Source organism: Pseudophryne corroboree, chromosome 11 (genome assembly GCF_028390025.1).
Source record: "Pseudophryne corroboree isolate aPseCor3 chromosome 11, aPseCor3.hap2, whole genome shotgun sequence".
NCBI lineage: Eukaryota > Metazoa > Chordata > Amphibia > Anura > Myobatrachidae > Pseudophryne > Pseudophryne corroboree.
Genome location: NC_086454.1, coordinates 92,782,835 through 92,801,731, shown reverse-complemented (window position 1 = coordinate 92,801,731; position 18,897 = coordinate 92,782,835). Strand labels below are relative to the sequence as shown.

Below are 18,897 nucleotides of genomic sequence, written 5' to 3'. Positions count from 1 at the left end.
TACATGTCGACACACACGTACCGACACACAGCACACACACAGGGAATGCTCCGATAGAGGACAGGACCCACTAGCCCTTTGGAGAGACAGAGGGAGAGTTTGCCAGCACACACCAAAAACGCTATAATTATATAGGGACAACCTTATATAAGTGTTTTCCCTTATAGCATCTTTTTTATATATTTCTAACGCCAAATTAGTGCCCCCCCCCCTCTCTGTTTTAACCCTGTTTCTGTAGTGCAGTGCAGGGGAGAGCCTGGGAGCCTTCCCTCCAGCCTTTCTGTGAGGGAAAATGGCGCTGTGTGCTGAGGAGATAGGCCCCCCGCCCCCTTTTCGGCGGCCTCGTCTCCCGCTCTTAACGGATTCTGGCAGGGGTTAAATATCTCCATATAGCCCCCGGAGGCTATATGTGAGGTATTTTTAGCCAAAAAAGGTTTTCATTTGCCTCCCAGGGCGCCCCCCTCCCAGCGCCCTGCACCCTCAGTGACTGCCGTGTGAAGTGTGCTGAGAGGAAAATGGCGCACAGCTGCAGTGCTGTGCGCTACCTTAAGAAGACTGAGGAGTCTTCTGCCGCCGATTCTGGACCTCTTCTCGTTTCAGCATCTGCAAGGGGGCCGGCGGCGAGGCTCCGGTGACCATCCAGGCTGTACCTGTGATCGTCCCTCTGGAGCTAATGTCCAGTAGCCAAGAAGCCAATCCATCCTGCACGCAGGTGAGTTCACTTCTTCTCCCCTAAGTCCCTCGTTGCAGTGATCCTGTTGCCAGCAGGACTCACTGTAAAATAAAAAACCTAAGCTAAACTTTTCTAAGCAGCTCTTTAGGAGAGCCACCTAGATTGCACCCTTCTCGGCCGGGCACAAAAATCTAACTGAGGCTTGGAGGAGGGTCATAGGGGGAGGAGCCAGTGCACACCACCTGATCCTAAAGCTTTACTTTTTGTGCCCTGTCTCCTGCGGAGCCGCTATTCCCCATGGTCCTTTCAGGAACCCCAGCATCCACTAGGACGATAGAGAAATCAAATTAACTGAGCTACTAATTAAGTCACCTGTGTTCAAGCCTGGATATCTCTAAAACCTGCACTGTTAGTGTGCCTTGAGGACCGTGGTTGGGAATGCCTGGTTTAGAGTATAAGCATATTCTGTGTTTTATTAACAAGGTTTACTGCGTATCATTCTGTGAGCGTCTGCGCCGCTCGTGTCTCACTCTCACGGCGCAGCGTCCGCTACGCCAATAGCGTAGCAGTACGGTACTCTGTACGCCTATAGCGTGCTTGGTACGAAGCGTGAATCTGTGAGCGTACGCATCGCTCGTGCGTCGCACCCACGGCCTAGCGTGTTACGCTACGTGCGTACCCCTATGGTACTCAGTACGCAAATAGCGTACTCAGTCTGTAATAGTGTATAGCTTTATGTTTAAAGGTAATATTTGACATTATCAATATGTAGAAGAGATCATTAGGGAACACTGCAATAAGTTTGGTGGGAGTCGACCGAAACCAAGAACATGTTATAACGATTAGCTGCCAGTAACTAATCACATCTCATCAGTGCCAGCATGTACCTTGTGCTCACATTTCTGGTCAATGGGAAGTTTCATCCACTCGCTGTCGTCCGCCATGTTGATTTCCCTTTGCCTTTTTCAATCCTAAAGTGATCTGCTAAAGAAAGTTGTAATTTTTCTTTAAATATATTATATACACAAATTAAAATACACAGCAAAAAATAACGTAATATGCAAAGTCTCAGGTGCATGGAATTCGTGCATTGCTGTTCACTTGAGAATGTCAGTGGGGTCGATTCAATTCGGCAACTTATGAATAGCGCCGGGAATTAGCTCCCGACGCTACTCAATTCAGCTCCAGTTAAGTCGGCGATGTCCCGTTCTCGCCGACTAAACAGGTTGAATTGTCGGGAGAACGGGCATTTTCCGACTTAACTCCCCGGCGCGAGGCTGGTTCCCGACAGAATCAGCCTCGAGGCAGCACTTTTGTCGGGTTTCTTCTCTGATCCCCCGGGGATGAGAGAAGAATTCCCGACAATTGCGGGTAACTAGCAGCTGAATTGAATAGCGTCGGGAGCTAATTCCCAGCGCTATTCATAAGTTGCCGAATTGAAATCGACCCCAGTATGTCTTTCCTGAGTGTTTTACAGTCAGTCAAATGAGACATACTACATGCTCTTAAAAGCCGGCAGCCCTGCACTAACTGCCTTCCAATTACACTCATTTCATTCTATTCTTGGAGTCTAGTTCCGGGCCGGCTTGAGACTCAATAAGAGAAGCAACAAATCCATGAGCCGCTACCGTCACAGGGGATAGAACATATGAAGCTTTTACACAGAGACCCCACTTAATACGGGCATGCAATCCAAAAAAGGTACTGCATAAATTAACACAGAGAGGAGTTGGGGGAAGGGGGGAGGGGGGTGTCAGTGACAGATTTGAACAAAGATTTTAGTGCCAATAACCAGGGAGAGATGGTAATTAGTACTGTTACTGGGGACAGGCACCCATTGGGGTCGATTCTATTCGGCAACTAATGAATAGCGCCGGGAATTAGCTCCCGACGCTATTCAATTCAGCAACTAGTTACGTCGGCGATGGCCCGTTCTCGCCGACAAAACAGGTTGAATTGTCGGGAGAACGGGCATTCTCCGACTTAACTCCCCGGCGCGAGGCTGATTCCCGACAGAATCAGCCTCGCGCCGGCCGCGAGGCAGCACTTTTGTCGGGTTTCTCTTCTCATCCCCCGGGGATGAGAGAAGAATTCCCGACAATTGCAGGTAATTAGTTGCTGAATTGAATAGCGTCGGGAGCTAATTCCCGGCGCTATTCATTAGTTGCCGAATAGAATCGACCCCATTGAGTCCAAATACCTTTAGGAAGGATACTCCATGAAAAAGAATCTGTAGACCTCTTACAACACTAGAGACGCATAAAGACCAAACAAAGCTCTACTCAATCACAAAGTTGCATGCATATAATTACATAGAGTACCCCCTTAAATGCATTGATGCACAAAGTCAAATCCAGCTAGCCTTAAATTATTTCTACAGAAATGGAGACGTCTGTGAGGAGCAACAAAAACGGTCCAAGAAGAGCCAGCAATAGATACGTATTGTAAAACTCTGCAAACCGCGTTACACAGAACCTTGGTCTGAGGGAGGGGGATACACAGGTAGACCCCTTGCTCTACAATTACTCAGGTAGGGTAGAGGGTGTGGCAGCAGGGAGTCTCACTCCACTAGTGCACAGAGGGGAACTGGTCTGTGACTACGTCGTTTTATTAGACACCTAGTGATTCAGCAATCTGCTGACAAAGAAGGACCTAGGGTAGGTGTGGTTACATACAGAATATAGAGTATACTGAACAGACCATCAATTAGCAACACTGGCAAGGTGGATGTGCAATTACACACTAGGTTACCTGCATTCCCCAGGAGACCTGCTAACAGAGCTTTCTCCCTGGAGAGCGGGTCTAATGCAAACTACACACATGAAACAAAGGCTTTCACCCCAATCTATCAGTATGAGGGTCTTACATGAGATATAGGGACCATCAAAATTGGTCATTAGGTAGAAAGTAACCTTGAGGATGTTACAGTGGAAAGTAATATAGCAGGAAGGTGACTAAATTAGGACAAGAGGTAATCAAGTGCTGAGGAATGAGAGAAATTGTGAGCTAAATCACTGCTGCAAAGCTAAACAGGTGGGTGGGGAATCATTTATTCACATTATAACAAAAACAAACTACAGAGACAGAAGAGCAGAAGCACTGAATACTCTGCTTTAATCACATTGTTTTAGCTTCTTTCATTGAGTACTGTGTAAAATCTGCTTAAATAAAAAAATAAAAAATAAAACACCACACAACCACCCCTTATGCACAACTGAACACAAGATTACTTTCAACTAGAAATGTGCCATATAATTTTTTTATTTTTGAAAACAAAAAACCAATACAGGTGAGGTAGTGTCACTATTAGTAGTGACAATTATTGCAGGTTGTGAAAACAGAGGGCGGTCCCTGCTGACACCATACGTACAATACCAATAACACTTGTTTATGAACTCTTACATTTCCAAATATGTACAGACAATGAAATATAATAATCTATCCCCATTGGTGACCCAGAAACTGTACAGCAGCCTTACATACAGGCAGGGCCCCGGTATGAGGAAGGTTAGGGGCACCGGGTGTGACAGGGCGGCAGGGTGTAAGGATGGGCAGCGTTACCCCAGCAGCACTGTGTGACAGTATACACAGATGATCAGACCTGCAGGTGCAGGGGGCAGGGTATACCGCAGCACACACCCACAGGCCGGAGATCTGTGTGCGCGGCCCGGCCAGTGAGGCAGGCGTAGGGACAGGCGCTCCAGTGTTACCTCCGGAGCAGAGCGGGTCGGGCGCCCGGATGCCGCTCTCCTCTCAGGCCGCCGCCGCCGCCTCACACAAAGGGCTCGGTGTCATCTCCCGGAGCTCACACAGCTGCAACCCGAGCGGCGCAGCCAATGTCGTCACACCCTGGGCAGGGGCCCGTCCCTTCCGGCGCCGGGAACCAATCATTACCGTGCCCACCAACCCTGCAGCCAGAGACCGGGCATCTTCCCTTCACTCATGTCTACCTATCCTGCTGCCTCAGACACAGCAATGTCTGTCAGCCTTGCCCATATACACTGCAGCCTCATCTGCCAGCCCACCTACCCTACCACCTCAGCCAGAGCATCATCTGCCAGCCCTGCCGACCTACCCCGCCACCTCATTTGCCAACCCACCCGCCTTATCTGCCAGCACTACCCACATATCCTGCCGCCTCAGCCAGAGCAAAGTCTGCCAGTCCTGCCAACGTACCCTTCCACCTCAGCATCATCTGCCTACCCTGCCGCCTCAACCAGCACTATGTCTGCCAGCCCTGCATCATCTGCTAGCCCTGCTGTCTCAGCCATGGTGATGTCTGCCATCTCTGCCCACCTACCTTGCCACCTCATCTGCCAGCCCAGCCAACCTACCCCGCTAGCTCAGCCAGAGCAGAATCTGCCTTCCCTGCTCACACCCTGCCACCTCAACATCTGCCAGCCACCTACCCTGCAGCCTTGGCCATAGCAAACATCTGCTAGCCCTGCCACCTCAGCATCATCTGCCAACCCTACCCACATACCCAGCCACCTCAGCCAGAGCGATGTCTGCCAGCCCTGCCACCTCCGCATCATCTGCCATCCCTACTGTCTCAGCCATGGTGATGTCTGCCAGCCCTGCCCACCTACCCTGCCAACTCAGCATCATCTGCCAGCCCACCTACCCTGCCAGAGCATCATCTGCCGTCCCTGCCCACCTACACTGCTGTCTGAGCCAGAGTGATGTCTGCCATCTCAGCGTCATCTGCCAGCCCTGCCCACCTACCTTGCCACCTCAGCATCATCTGCCAGCCCACCTACCTTGCCACCTCAGCATCATCTGCCAGCCCTGCCCACCTACCCTGCCACCTCAGCATCTGCCAGCCCACCTACCCTGCCACCTCAGCCAGAGCGATGTCTGCCAGTCCTGCCACCTCTGCATCAGCCAGCCCTGCCCACATACCCTACCACCTCCGCATCATCTGGCAGCACACCTACCCTGCCACCTCAGCCTGCCCTTCCCACCTATGCCACCTCAGTCACACCAGTCTGCCAGCTCTGCCCACCTACCCTGCTGCCTCAGGCAAAGACTGCCAGCCCTGCCCATCTATGCTGCACCTCAGCCATCCCTCCTCACCTATGCCACCTGAGGCACACCAGTCTGCCCACTTATGCTGCCACCTCTGCATCATCTGCCAGCCCACCTACCCAGCACTGCCTACCCTGTCACCTCAGCCAGAGCACCATCAGCTGTGCCCTGCCGTCACACCCACCTACCCTGCTGCCTCAGAGCACTAGTGGCTGTGCCCTGCCTTCAGCCGAGCCTCTGGACCACCTGCCGTGTCCTTCACAGCAGAAGGCCCAATCAGCTCCAGTCCAACAGTTTATAGAACCTACTTGATAATTGCTACCTAGAAACGGATAGAAGTTGCCCACAGCAACCTCCACTAGATATTTTCCCCAGCCCTCCAACTTTCACAATTGCATGCAATAGGACCGAGATGTCTACCATCCACATCATTCCAATAGCACCATGTGACTGTACCAAGTGTGCACAGTTACAGACTTAGTAGATAGAAGGTTTGATACATCATCCCCCAAAGACAACAGATGGAGAAGTTGTCCATGGCAACCAGTTTCTACCTAACACTTTACAGAATGTACTAGACAGAAAAGCTGGAAGACTTTGTTGCAATGGTAACATCTATTTGTCCAATGTTTGACACATCTCCTCAGCACAGTAATAAGCAAACCCTCTACTGTATGATACATTCTCTGATAAATCCCCCTACTCCCACCTACCCCTAGGTAACAGGACAAATTAGGTTTACAGCAACAATCACCAGTTCAAAGCTATCCAGTATCATTACACACCTGTACTCTGAACAGTAGTCACATACACGCTACACAGTAGGATGGGATCATGTGTGTAGCATGGCTAAATCCGTTCTCTATGGACCATAATCGAGCAATTGTTAGAACTAGGGCTTTATATTGCTCCACTCCAGAACGAAATGAGCCATACACACTTGCCGATGAGTTCGGCCGACAGGAATAATATCGTTCAGTAATTAACGAGAAATTGTTAACACTATTCAGTGTGTAGGCACCAACGATGTGCGGCCCTTCATCGTTGGTGCCGGGTCATTTATGCCTGCAAGCCAATATGCACAATATCGTCCATATTAGCATGCAGGGCTATGGGGCCGGGTAATGTCGACCGTATCGGCCGTCGGGCACCTTGGCGGAAAAACGGTCAATGTGTAGGGGCTATAAGTGTTACGTAACAGTCTGAGATATTGTTAAAATGTATTTATTTGGTGCCACAAGGATCTTGTGCTGCTGATGAGATGATGGTACGAGTGAGGAAGGGAAAACGCACATGAGGGAAAAGGGCCCTGCTTATGAGAGCTTACCACCTACATAGATTCAGACAGGTGACAAATGGGAGAGACAGATTATCTTTAGAAAAAAAAAAAAAATAGGATTTTAATACCTACCGGTAATTCCTTTTCTCCTAGTCCGTAGAGGATGCTGGGGACTCCCAGAGGACCATGGGGCATAGACGGGATCCGCAGGAGACATGGGCACACTATAAGACTGAATGGATGTTAACTGGCTCCTCCCTCTATGCCCCTCCTCCAGACCTCAGTTATAGGAACTGTGCCCAGGGAGACAGACATTTCGAGGGAAAAGGATTTTTGTTAACCAAGGGTGAGAAATACACCAGCTCACACCACAACACACCGTACAACATGGCTTTTAAGCAACACCAGTTAACAGCATAAACCAAAAACAGCAACAAGCTGAACCTAACTGATACACAACCTTTGTGTAAAAAAAAAGCAATGACTATCAATACAACTGAAAATAACATTCCGCACTGGGACGGGCGCCCAGCATCCTCTACGGACTAGGAGAAAAGGATTTACAGGTAGGTATTAAAATCCTATTTTCTCTTATGTCCTAGAGGATGCTGGGGACTCCAAAAGGACCATGGGGCCTATACCAAAGCTCCAGACCGGGCGGGAGAGTGCGGACGACTCTGCAGCACCGATTGAGCAAACATGAGGTCCTCATCAGCCAGGGTATCAAACTTGTAGAACTTAGTAAAAGTGTTTGAACCAGATCACGTAGCTGCTCGGCAAAGTTGAAGCGCCGAGACTCCTCGGGCAGCCGAGCCCAAGATGAGCCCACCTTCCTGGTAGAATGGGCTTTTACCGACTTCGGCAACGGCAATCCAGCCGTAGAATGAGCATGCCAAATCGTATTACGGATCCAGCGTGCAATTGTCTGCTTGGAAGCAGGAGCCCCAATTTTGTTAGGAACATATAGGACAAACAGAGCCTCCGATTTCCTAATTGGAGCCGTTCTGGCGACATAAATTTTCAAAGCTCTCAGTACATTGAGAGGTTTTGACAAAGCCACGACATCAGTAGCCACAGGCACCACAATAGGCTGGTTCATGCGAAACGAAGAAACCACCTTCGGCAGAAATTGTTGACGAGTCCTCAATTCCGCTCTATCCACATGGAAAATCAAATAGGGGCTCTTGTGAGACAAAGCCGCCAATTCAGACACCCGTCTTACGGACGCCAAGGCCAAAAGCATGACCACTTCCCAAGTGAGAAATTTTAACTCAACCTTTCGCAAAGGTTCAAACCAGTGAGACATAAGAAATTGTAACACCATGTCAAGATCCCACGGGGCCACAAACAGAGGATTGATGTGCAGCACTCCCTTCACGAAAGTCTGAACCTCTGGAAGGGCGGCCAATTCTTTTTGAAAGAAAATAGATAAAGCCGAAATCTGCACTTTAATGGAACCTAATTTCAGGCCTGCATCCACGCCTGCCTGCAGAAAATGGAGCAAACGCCCCAGCTGAAGTTCTTCCGTAGGAGCCTTCTTGGATTCACACCAAGGCACATTTTCTCCAAATACGGTGGTAATGCTTCGCCGTTACTGCTTTTCTAGCCTGAAGTAGTGTGGGAATGACTTCACTGGGAATACCCTTTCGGGCTAGGATTTGGCGTTCAACCGCCAAACGCAGCCACGGTAAGTCTTGATACACGCACGGTCCTTGCTGTAACAGGTCCTCTCGTAGAGGAAGAGGCCACGGATCTTCTATGAGTAATTCTTGAAGATCCGGCTCTCCTTGGCCAATCTGGAACAATGAGTATCGCCTGAACCCTTGTTCTTCTTATGATCTTTATCACCTTTGGAATGAGTGGAAGTGGAGAAAACACAGACCGACGAAAACACCCATGGTGTCACCAGGGAGTCCACCGCTACTGCTTGAGGGTCCCTCGACCTGGAACAATATCTCTGAAGTTTCTTGTTGAGGCGAGACGCCATCATGTCTATTTGAGGAATTCCCCAACGACTTGTCACTTCTGCAAAGACCTCTTGATGAAGACCCCACTCTCCTGGATGGAGATCATGTCTGCTGAGGAAGTCTGCTTCCCAGTTGTCCACTCCTGGAATGAAGACTGCTGACAGAGCGCTGGCATGTTTCTCCGCCCAGCAAAGAACTTTTGTGGCCATCGCCCCTCTGCTCTTTGTTCCGCCCTGGCGGTTTATGTACGCCACTGCCGTTATGTTGTCTGACTGAATCAAGACGGGCAGACCGCGAAGAAGATGTTCCGCTTGCAGAAGGCCCTTAATTCCAGAATGTTTATGTGCAGCCAAGCTTCCTGACTTGACCATTTTCCCTGGAAGTTTTTCCCCTGTGTGACTGCTCCCCAGCCTCGGAGACTTGCATCCGAGCTCACCAGGATCCAATCCTGAATCCCAAACCTGCGACCCTCTAGGATATGAGAGCTGTGCAGCCACCACAGGAGGGAGATTCTGGTCCTGGAGGACAGGATTATTCTCCGGTGCATGTGCAGGTGAGACCCGGACCACTTGTCCAACAGGTCCCACTGAAGTACCCTGGCATGGAACCTGCCAAACTGAATGGCCTCGTAGGCCGCCACCATCTTCCCCAGCAACCGAGTGCATTGAAGAATCGACACTCTTGCCGGTTTCAGAATCTGTTTTACCATGTTCTGTATTTCCAGAGCCTTTTCCACCGGAAGAAAAACTCTAATTCTGTATCCAGAATCATACACAAGAATGACAGCTGTGTTGTCGGAACCAACTGTGATTTTGGCAAGTTTAGGAGCCAACCATGTTGTTGCAGAATTGTCAGGGAGAGCACAACATTTTTCAGTAATTGCTCCTTAGATCTCGCCTTTATCAGGAGATCGTCCAAGTACGGGATAATTGATTCCCTGCTTGCGCAGGAGAACCATCATTTCCGCCATAACCTTGGTGAAAATCCTTGGAGCCGTGGACAGACCAAACGGCAACGTCTGAAATTGGTAATGACAATCCTGAACAGCAAACCTCAGATAAGCCTGATGTGGAGGATATATGGGGACGTTTAAGTAGGAATCCTTTATGTCAACCAACACCATAAAATCCCCCTCCTCCAGACTGGAGATCACTGCTCGGAGAGAATCCATCTTGAATATGAATTTTTTTTTTAGATAGAAATGGAGGGATTTTAGGTTCAGAATTGGTCCGACTGAGCCATCCGGCTTCGGGACCACGAACAGGCTCGAATAAAAGCCTTCCCCCTGTTGTGACGGGGGTACCGAGACAATGACTTGATTTTGACACAGCTTTAGTATTGCAGCACATACTACCTCCCTTTCTGGAAGAGAAGCTGGCAAGGCAGATTTGGGGGGGGGGGGGGGGGGGGGGGGGGGGGAATCGGTGAGGGGGCACATCTTGAAACTCCAATTTGTACCCTTGGGCTACCATTTCTAATACCCAAGGATCCAGGGCCAAGCGAAACCCAGACCTGACTGAAGAGTTGGGAGACGTGCCCCCACCGGTGCGGACTCCCGCAGAGGAGCCCCAGCATCATGCGGTGGATTTGGTAGAAGCCGGGAAGGACTTCTGCTCTTGGGAACTTGCCACAGCCTGTGACGTTTTTCCCCTTCCTCTTGTAGCAAGGAAGTTAGACCCTCATCCTTTTTTGTATTTATTGGGCCGAAAGGACTGCATCTGATAGTGGTGCGTTTTCTTTTGTTGTGCAGGGACATAAGGTAGAAATGATGACTTACCCGAGGTAGCCGTAGATACCAGGTCAGCGAGGCAGTCACCAAACAAGACACCACCTTTATACGGCAGAGACTCTATAGCCTTCTTAGAGTCAGCATCAGCATTCCATTGATGAATCCACAATGCCCTCCTAGGCGAGACTATCATGGCATTGGCCCTTGATCCCAAAAGGCCAATATCCCTCGCAGCTTCCTTTAGGTAGGCTGCAGCGGGTTCACTACGGCTGGCCGGCGGTCGGGCTCCCGGCGACCAGCATCCCGGCGCCGGGAGCCCGACCGCCGGCTTACCGACAGCGTGGCGAGTGCAAATGAGCCCCTTGCGGGCACGCTACGCGCGCCACACTATTTTATTCTCCCTCCATGGGGGTCGTGGACCCCCACGAGGGAAAATAAGTGTCGGTATGCCGGCTGTCGGGCTCCCGGCGCCAGTATACTGAGCGCCGGGAGCCCGACCGCCGGCATACAGAATACCACCCGGCTGCAGCGTCCCTGATATGACCCAGTGTCAAAAGAACGCTATCCCTGTCCAGGGTATCTATATCAGATGACAAGTTATCTGCCCACTTTTCAATAGCGCTACTCACCCATGCCGATGCAACGGCAGGCCTGAGCAGCGTACCAGCAGTGACAAATGGATTTTAGTGTATTTTCCTGCTTACGATCCGCAGGATCCTTTAGGGCTGCCGTGTCAGGAGACGGAAGCGCCACCTTTTTGGACAGACGTGATAGAGCTTTGTCCACTGTGGGGGTTGATTCCCACATTTCCCTGTCCCCAGAGGGGAACGGATATGCCACCGGAATTCTCTTGGGAACCTGTAACTTCTTGTCAGGATTTTCTCAAGCTTTTTCAAAGAGCGTTCAGGTTCATGAGAGGGAGGAAACGTCACCTCAGGTTTCTTTCCCTTAAACATACAGACCCTAGTATCAGGAACAGCAGGGTCTTCCGTGATATGTAATAAGTCTTATCGCCACAATCATGTACTGAATGCTCTTAGCCAGTTTAGGATTCAATCTGGCCTCACTATAGTCGACACTGGAATCAGAGTCCGTGTCGGTATCTGTATCCGCTATCTGGGTAAATTAAAGCTTTTTTGACCCCAAGGGGGTCCGAACTTGTGATAATGCATCCTCCATGGATTTTCTCCATGTCTGGTTCTGAGACTCAGATTTATCTAATCTCTTATTGAACCAAGCCGCATTTGCATTCAAAATGCGGACACGGTCACTTCCAGTCTTTTCTGTCCCCACTCCAGCTTCCTCCTTGGAAGAGCACTCAGCCATGTCGACACATGCGTATCAACACCCACAACCACACTGGTCCTATAGGGGGGGACAGACCCGCAGCAAAGCCTGTTAGAGAAATAGAGGGAGTTTTGCCAGCTCACAACCCAGCGCCTAATTTGTTACTGAAAACAATTAAAATAATGCCTCAGACCTGTTAGCGCTTTTATACTAATAAAACAGCACCAAATTACTGTCGTCCCCCCCCCGTTTTGCACCCTGTTACTTGTACAGCAGTGTAGGAGGTCAGGACCAGCGTCTCTGCAGCTCTGTGAAGAGAAAATGGCGCAGATTAGAGCTGTGAGGGCTAAGCCACACCCCCTTAACGGCGCGCTTCAGCCCCGCTATTTTTTAAATCTTTATACTGGCTGGGGTCTGGTTTTAATGCCCAGGCACTGTAAGCCTCTTTTGCCAGTCTATTTATTGAGGTTTATGCTGCCCAGGGCACCCCCCCTGCGCCCTGTAGTGCCGCTGTGTGTGTGGGAGCATGGCGCGCAGCACGGCCGCTGCGCGGTACCTCAAACGCCGTCACTGAAGTCTTCTGATCTTCTACTCACCTGTCTTCTGGCTCTGCAAGGGGGGGTGACGGCGCGGCTCCGGGAACGAGCATCTAGGCCAGCGGTGGCCAACCTGTGGCTCGAGCCGCATGTGGCTCTTTCTTTATTCAAATGTGGCTCCCAACACTCTAAATCATGTGACCACAACAGATACAGAAACCGCTGCACTCCAGCCAGACACGCAGCAGCACTACAGGGACTGAAAACTGAAGGTGTCAGATACTAGAGGTGAGACACCCACAAGCAAACAGAGGACACATTAGGGACTGCTGCAATGGCACGAGTTGATGGGTGGGCTGTAGTGATATATGAGGGTGGGCTAGAGTGACCCATGGCAGAGCTGGCTGGAGAGACACAGGAGGGTCCTGGCAGGAGCGACGTGGGAGGGTGCTGGAAGTAGTGACACATGGGAGATATGGCTGGAGTGACATAGGAGGGTGGTAGCAGGAGTGACACATGAGAGTGCTGGCTGGAGTGATATAGGAGGGTGGTAGCAGGAGTCACACATGGGGGAGCTGGCTGGAGTGACACAGCAGGGTCTTGGCAGTAGTGACACATGGCTGGAGTGACACATGGGGAGCTGAAGTTTATTATGTGAATCTGTCTTTTTCAATTATTTTTTGTGAAAATGGCTTTTTTCAATGGATCTGGCTTTAAAAAAAAATGTATTTTATGTCATTCTGGCTTTTTCAATGTATTTTATACCAGGAGTGTGGTCTAGCAGGCACGAGGCCACATTCCATTTTTGCATGCGCGCCATCGGCTCGATGTCGGCTCTTTGACGTACCTAACAAGGTTTTTTGGCTCTTTGTCACTGACTGGTTGGCCACCCCTGATCTAGGCGTACCTAGCGATCAGACCCTCTGGAGCCAATGGTGTCCAGTAGCCTAAGAAGCAGAGCCTTGAAACTCACAGAAGTAGGTCTGCTTCTCTCCCCTCAGTCCCACGACACAGGGAGCCCGTTGCCAGCAGGTCTCCCTGAAAATAATAAATATGAAATTATCTGCACACTGGGATCTAATGTGCGGACGAGCTGCTACACTTTCAGGTGACTAACCTGATGCAAGCTACAGAAATGGTGGAAATAGTGTTGCGCTCAATCCAGTTGCCTTAATTAATTAATTACCTTAATGAACCCTTAATTTAAGTAAAGTATGGGTGTAGTGGATAAAAATGTATGGAGCAAGTAGACGATTTGTGGTCCTTTGTTGGACGAATGCAATGATATGGAGACAAAATGTACTTATATTGTAAACAGGTACTGCTGTACCACTTTATTATGATCAGGCTGGCTAAAGAAATGCCATAGGTAAGGATGAGTACTTGATGGCAACGATGATATAGGCAGTGTAAATAGAGACTGAAATAACCAAAGGTGCGGGACGCCGCAACCTGGACTTATTTCATAACTGAGAGAGACACTGGTAATAATATCATCGTTGCCATCAAGTACTCATCCTTACCAATGGCATTTCTTTAGCCAGCCTGATCATAATAAAGTGGTACAGCAGTACCTGTTTACAATACAAGTACATTTTGTCTCCATATCATTGCATTCGTCCAACAAAGGACCACAAATCGTCTACTTGCTCCATACATTTTTATCCACTACACCCATACTTTACTTAAATTAAGGGTTCATTAAGGTAATCAATCACCATTTCTCCCTGAAAATAAAAAAACCTAACAGTCTTTTTAGAGAAACTCAGGAGAGCTCCTCAGTGTGCATCCAGTCTCACTGGGCACAGAATCTAACTGGAGTCTGGAGGAGGGGCATAGAGGGAGGAGCCAGTTCACACCCAAAGTCTTAAAGTGCCCATGTCTCCTGCGGATCCCCCGTCTATACCCCATGGTTCTTGAAGCATCCCCAGCATCCTCTAGGACGTATGAGAAAACGCAGGCGTGTCAAATAAAAACGCAGGCGTTCCTGGGGAAACTTAGGCGTGGCTGGCCGAACGCAGGGCGTGTTCGTGACGTCAAAAAAGGAACTAAATAGTCTGCAGTGATCCCAAGCTAGGAGTAGGTCTGGAGCTACTCTGAAGCTGCATAAAATAATTTCGTAGCCACTGTGCGATCCTTTCGTTCGCACTTCTCCTAAGCTAAGATACACTCACAGAGGGCGGCGGCTTAGCGTTTGCACGGATGCTAAAAGCAGCTAGCAAGCGAACAACTCGGAATGAGGGCCTGGGTACGTAACTGCAGAGCTAGTCTTGGTCTGCACAAAACTTTTTTTGCATAGCAGGGATGCACAAGCGATCGCAGCGCTGCTATGCTAAAATACACTCCCCCATAGGCGGCGTCTAGTTGATCGCACGAGCAGCAAAAAGTTGCTACGTGCGATCAACTCAGAATCGCCCACATGGTTTTGCTCAACTGCTAACAAATTTGCTGCTGCGATCAACTCTCAATTACCCCCAATATCTGGAGATTGTGGCAGATATTTTTGGTTTGGGGCTAAACACCAGAAAAGCAATTGTTCATGTGTTGGCAAGATTTTCCCAAATTATGGGGTCAATTCAATTCGGCAACTTATGAATAGCGCCGGGAATTAGCTCCCGACGCTATTCAATTCAGCTCCAGTTAAGTCGGCGATGTCCAGTTCTCGCCGACTAAACAGGTTGAATTGTCGGGAGAACGGGCATTCTCCGACTTAACTCCCCGGGCCGAGGCAGATTCCCGACAGAATCAGCCTCGTGCCGGCCGCGAAGCAGCACTTTTGTCGGGTTTCTACTCTCATCCCCGGGGATGAGAGAAGAATTCCCGACAATTGCGGGTAACTAGCAGCTGAATTGAATAGCGTCGGGAGCTAATTCCCGGCGTTATTCAGAAGTTGCCGAATTGACCCCTATGAGCGAAACGCCAACACAATCGTTCGTACACGCTAAACAATAACGTTGGTCGTCCTTCCAATTATTGGCAAGTCGGACCAATAATTGTATAGTGTGTACCTAACTTTAGCCATGGAGAATGAAAGTTCCAGCCAATCTGCTTCCAACTGCCATGTTATAGGCAGTGTTTGGGGGGGGGGGGGGGGGAACCCACACAGGTAGTAATACAGCTTTAAAGGACATCCAGCTTTAAAGGTTACCCAAGACCTGGAGATATGAGGTCATACGCTACTCTGGGGTGATCATATTAAGGGACAATTTTGTATAAGTTAAATTGCGTACATAGCGGCTTATTTCTGCAATGTGAGCACCTGGGAAACGCAGTGTTAATTTGGTTTGGGGGGGGAAAGGGGGTGGAACAAACAAAACCCTCCTATCTGCAAATTCAAAAACCCATCTCCCATCAATAAATCACGTTCCACATCATTTACCCTTCTTGTTTTTAAAGAGTCACCAGATAAAAGTCTTTATTGGCTAAATTATACTATTTAAACCCCCGCAAGTGCATAATTATTCATTGGGAGGTGTGTATCAAAAGTCTTCCACGGTCTCAGTATTTTATGCTTTTCACCCGTTAAAAAAAAATAATAATGAATAACCGATGTGGGAATTGAATTACAAATAAAAATTAGTGCGATTTCCAGCAAAAACAGATCATGGAATCCACCCACTTTAGGGAAGATTCAATAGTTTTTATGCACGTCTACCACTAGGGGGCCAAAAAAAAAAAGGAACAATTCAGTTGTGGTGGTGACATTTCTTCTCGCAGCCTACTGAAGTGCGAGAAGAAACTAGTGCTAAGCCGGGAGTCTGGATGCTCAAAGCAGGACTTTAGATGGGTTTAGACAGCTAAAACCTGTCTGTTTTGGCGCAACATGAATGAGTGCCCAAGCACAATTTAATTGTGACCACTGTTTTGGCATCTCAACAAACCCATTTAGACTGGAACAACGTATGCCCAAAACAATTGAATCAGCCCCTTTAAGTCGGTTAGCTTGCAGGCCTTTCATAGAAATCCTGTGTGCATACTTTTACCATTAAGGGGTGTATTCAATAACCGTCGGAAGCTGCCGTCTTGTCAGAAAGACAGCAGCTTCCGACAGAAATAGGTTGGAAGGGGTTTCGACCTATTCAACAGAGGCTGATTTTTTCCGACAAGTCAGGAATTCCCGACTTGTCGGAAAACACGTTGATCGGCGAAATAGACGCCGATCCACATGCTTCTGTCGGAAATGGGGTCAAACCCGGCAGGTTTTGGCCCCCTTTCCAACAAACTCAATCCGACTTGAAAACAAGTCGGATTGAGGAGACGAGCAATGCTGCGGGTGGCTGAGGAGCAGAGATCGACGGCCAGCAGGGGGACATATCTGCGGCCGTGGAGAAGACATACAGCAGGAAGAGAGGTGCTGGCCTTCCCCCGGCTAGGCACCTCTCTCCCTGCAGCGCCTTCCCCCGCCATGTTCACCCTCAGCCAGCCCTTCCCGCTGATCTGCTACCCCCACCGCCCGCAGGCACCTCTCTCCCTGCAGCACCCCCTCCTTGCCGCTCCACACGTCCCCCGCAGCCAGCCCCTCCCGCTCACGGCCGCCGATCTCTGCTCCCCTGGCAGCTGCTGTCAGTGCAGCCGCTGAAAGCAGCGGCCTGACAGGACCCTGCGTACGGCCAAATCCGACAGTCAGATTTGGCCGTCCATTGAATAGGGGTTGTCTGATCCATTCCGACAACTGCATGTTGGAATGGATCAGACTCTTACTGAATATACCCCTAAGTAGCATAACCTTCGTTTTGACTCACCTCCATGAGATCCAAGCCTACTGCCACAATAAATACCCAAGGCAAAGTGTTTACCACTGTAACCATGACAAATGAAGTATGCCTCAGAACATGCGTTAGGCTGGTTACACACCTGGGCGACAAAGCGGCCAATTACCTAAGCATACACACCAACTGGCAGCTCGATATGTTAGGCCAGACGTCACAATTTGCCTGGCCAGCTGTGATGTCAGTCCTTGCAGCTAGTGTACGGGCGGACGGCGGGTCACCCCTATACACAGCTAGGCATACAAATATACTGCCATCAACTGTGCTACAGGAACGACGCAATATGTCTGAACATGGTCAATCACAGACATATCAGGTGAACACCCCCACCAAGTTCCTACAGATGTACGGTCGAATGACATCTGTTTAGTGCGTACTCAGCTTTAGATTATTAAAGCCCGTTTCAGCATACAATGCATATAAAAACATCTAAATAACTTTTTTTTTTCAATTGAATACAACTTCTAAATAATTTTAATTCAGGATATTTTAATATGCACACTTCACAATTACAACACAGGGGGCAATTCAATTGTCTTTCAGGCGCCGGCCGCTAGGTGGCACCCCAACAGCAGCAATTCAACTGTTCTGTCATCTGGGAGCGCTCACCACGAGCAGACATTCCTGCTTACAGCCTCCTGAAGTAGCGAGCAGAAATGTGCTGAAAGTGTCCTGTTTGGGCGCCCAGACAAGACTTTTTGCGTTGTGGGGACTAACCAATATTCACTGGTAAACCCAGTCTATTTGGGCACCCATCGAGCAATTCACATTTAGCTGCCTCAATCGGCTAAACTCCCTGCTTTGGGCATCCAGTCGGGACAAAGTGGGTGATTCAGAGCCGATCGTAAATGTGCTAAAATTACCACACCTACGATCAGATTCTGACATGCGGGTGGTGATACCCAGCACAGGGCTAGTCTACCCCACATGTCAGGCCCTACCCCATTCCCTGCACACAGGTGCAAAAGCATTGCACGGGGGCAATGCTTTCGCACCCATTGAGTAGCTCCCTGCCTGCGCAGCCTAGCTGGGATGGCAGGTGTGGTTACCTGCCATGTTTTGGGTTGCATCAGCTGCGTGCGATGTCACGCAGCAGACATGGCTCGCCCCAGCAATGTTCAGTATATGCCTGGGCATCCATTGCCACCACCTGTGGGTCTCTTGACCTGGAACAGGACCTCCGAAGCTTCTTGTTGAGACGTGAGGCCATCGTGTCTATTTGAGGTACACCCCAAAGACTTGTCACCTCTGCGAACACTTCGGATGGAGGCCCCACTCTCCTGGATGGAGATCGTGTCTGCTGAGGAAGTCCGCGTCCCAGTTGTCCACTCCCGGAAGGAAGATGGCAGACAGCGCCCATGCGTGATTTTCCGCCCATAGGAGGATTCTTGTTATCTCTGACATAGCAGCTCTGCCCTTTGTTCCTCCCTGTCGGTTGATGTAGGCCAACGTCGTTATATTGTCCGACTGTACCTAGTGTTCACTCTAGGCTGTTTTAGCAGGGCGCCACGCCCTGTCCGTTTTTTAGCAGGCAAAACCCGCCCTGCTAGAACAGCTGTCCGCTTCCTGCCCTCCCGGCGTGTATAGATGCCGTGCGCATGCGTGCGGCATCCATTCACGCATTGGGAG

The 18,897-nt window shown here is 49.7% G+C and overlaps 1 protein-coding gene across 11 annotated transcripts in view; it reads right to left on the bottom strand.

Annotated features, from left to right (window-relative positions):
* The window catches only part of CKAP5 (cytoskeleton associated protein 5), a 334,214-nt gene that overhangs the window by 301,900 nt on the left and 13,417 nt on the right, over window positions 1-18,897 (bottom strand). For 7 of the 11 annotated variants that reach the window (XM_063944545.1, XM_063944541.1, XM_063944547.1 and 4 more), the window contains exon 2: window positions 1,561-1,657. In XM_063944545.1, the coding sequence (XP_063800615.1) occupies window positions 1,561-1,617 (57 nt within the window). In that variant the 5' untranslated portion in view covers window positions 1,618-1,657. Of the gene's footprint in view, window positions 1-1,560; window positions 1,658-4,383; window positions 4,533-18,897 lie in introns of those variants that run through there. The other 4 variants (XM_063944546.1, XM_063944542.1, XM_063944543.1 and 1 more) reach the window with 3 other exon arrangements.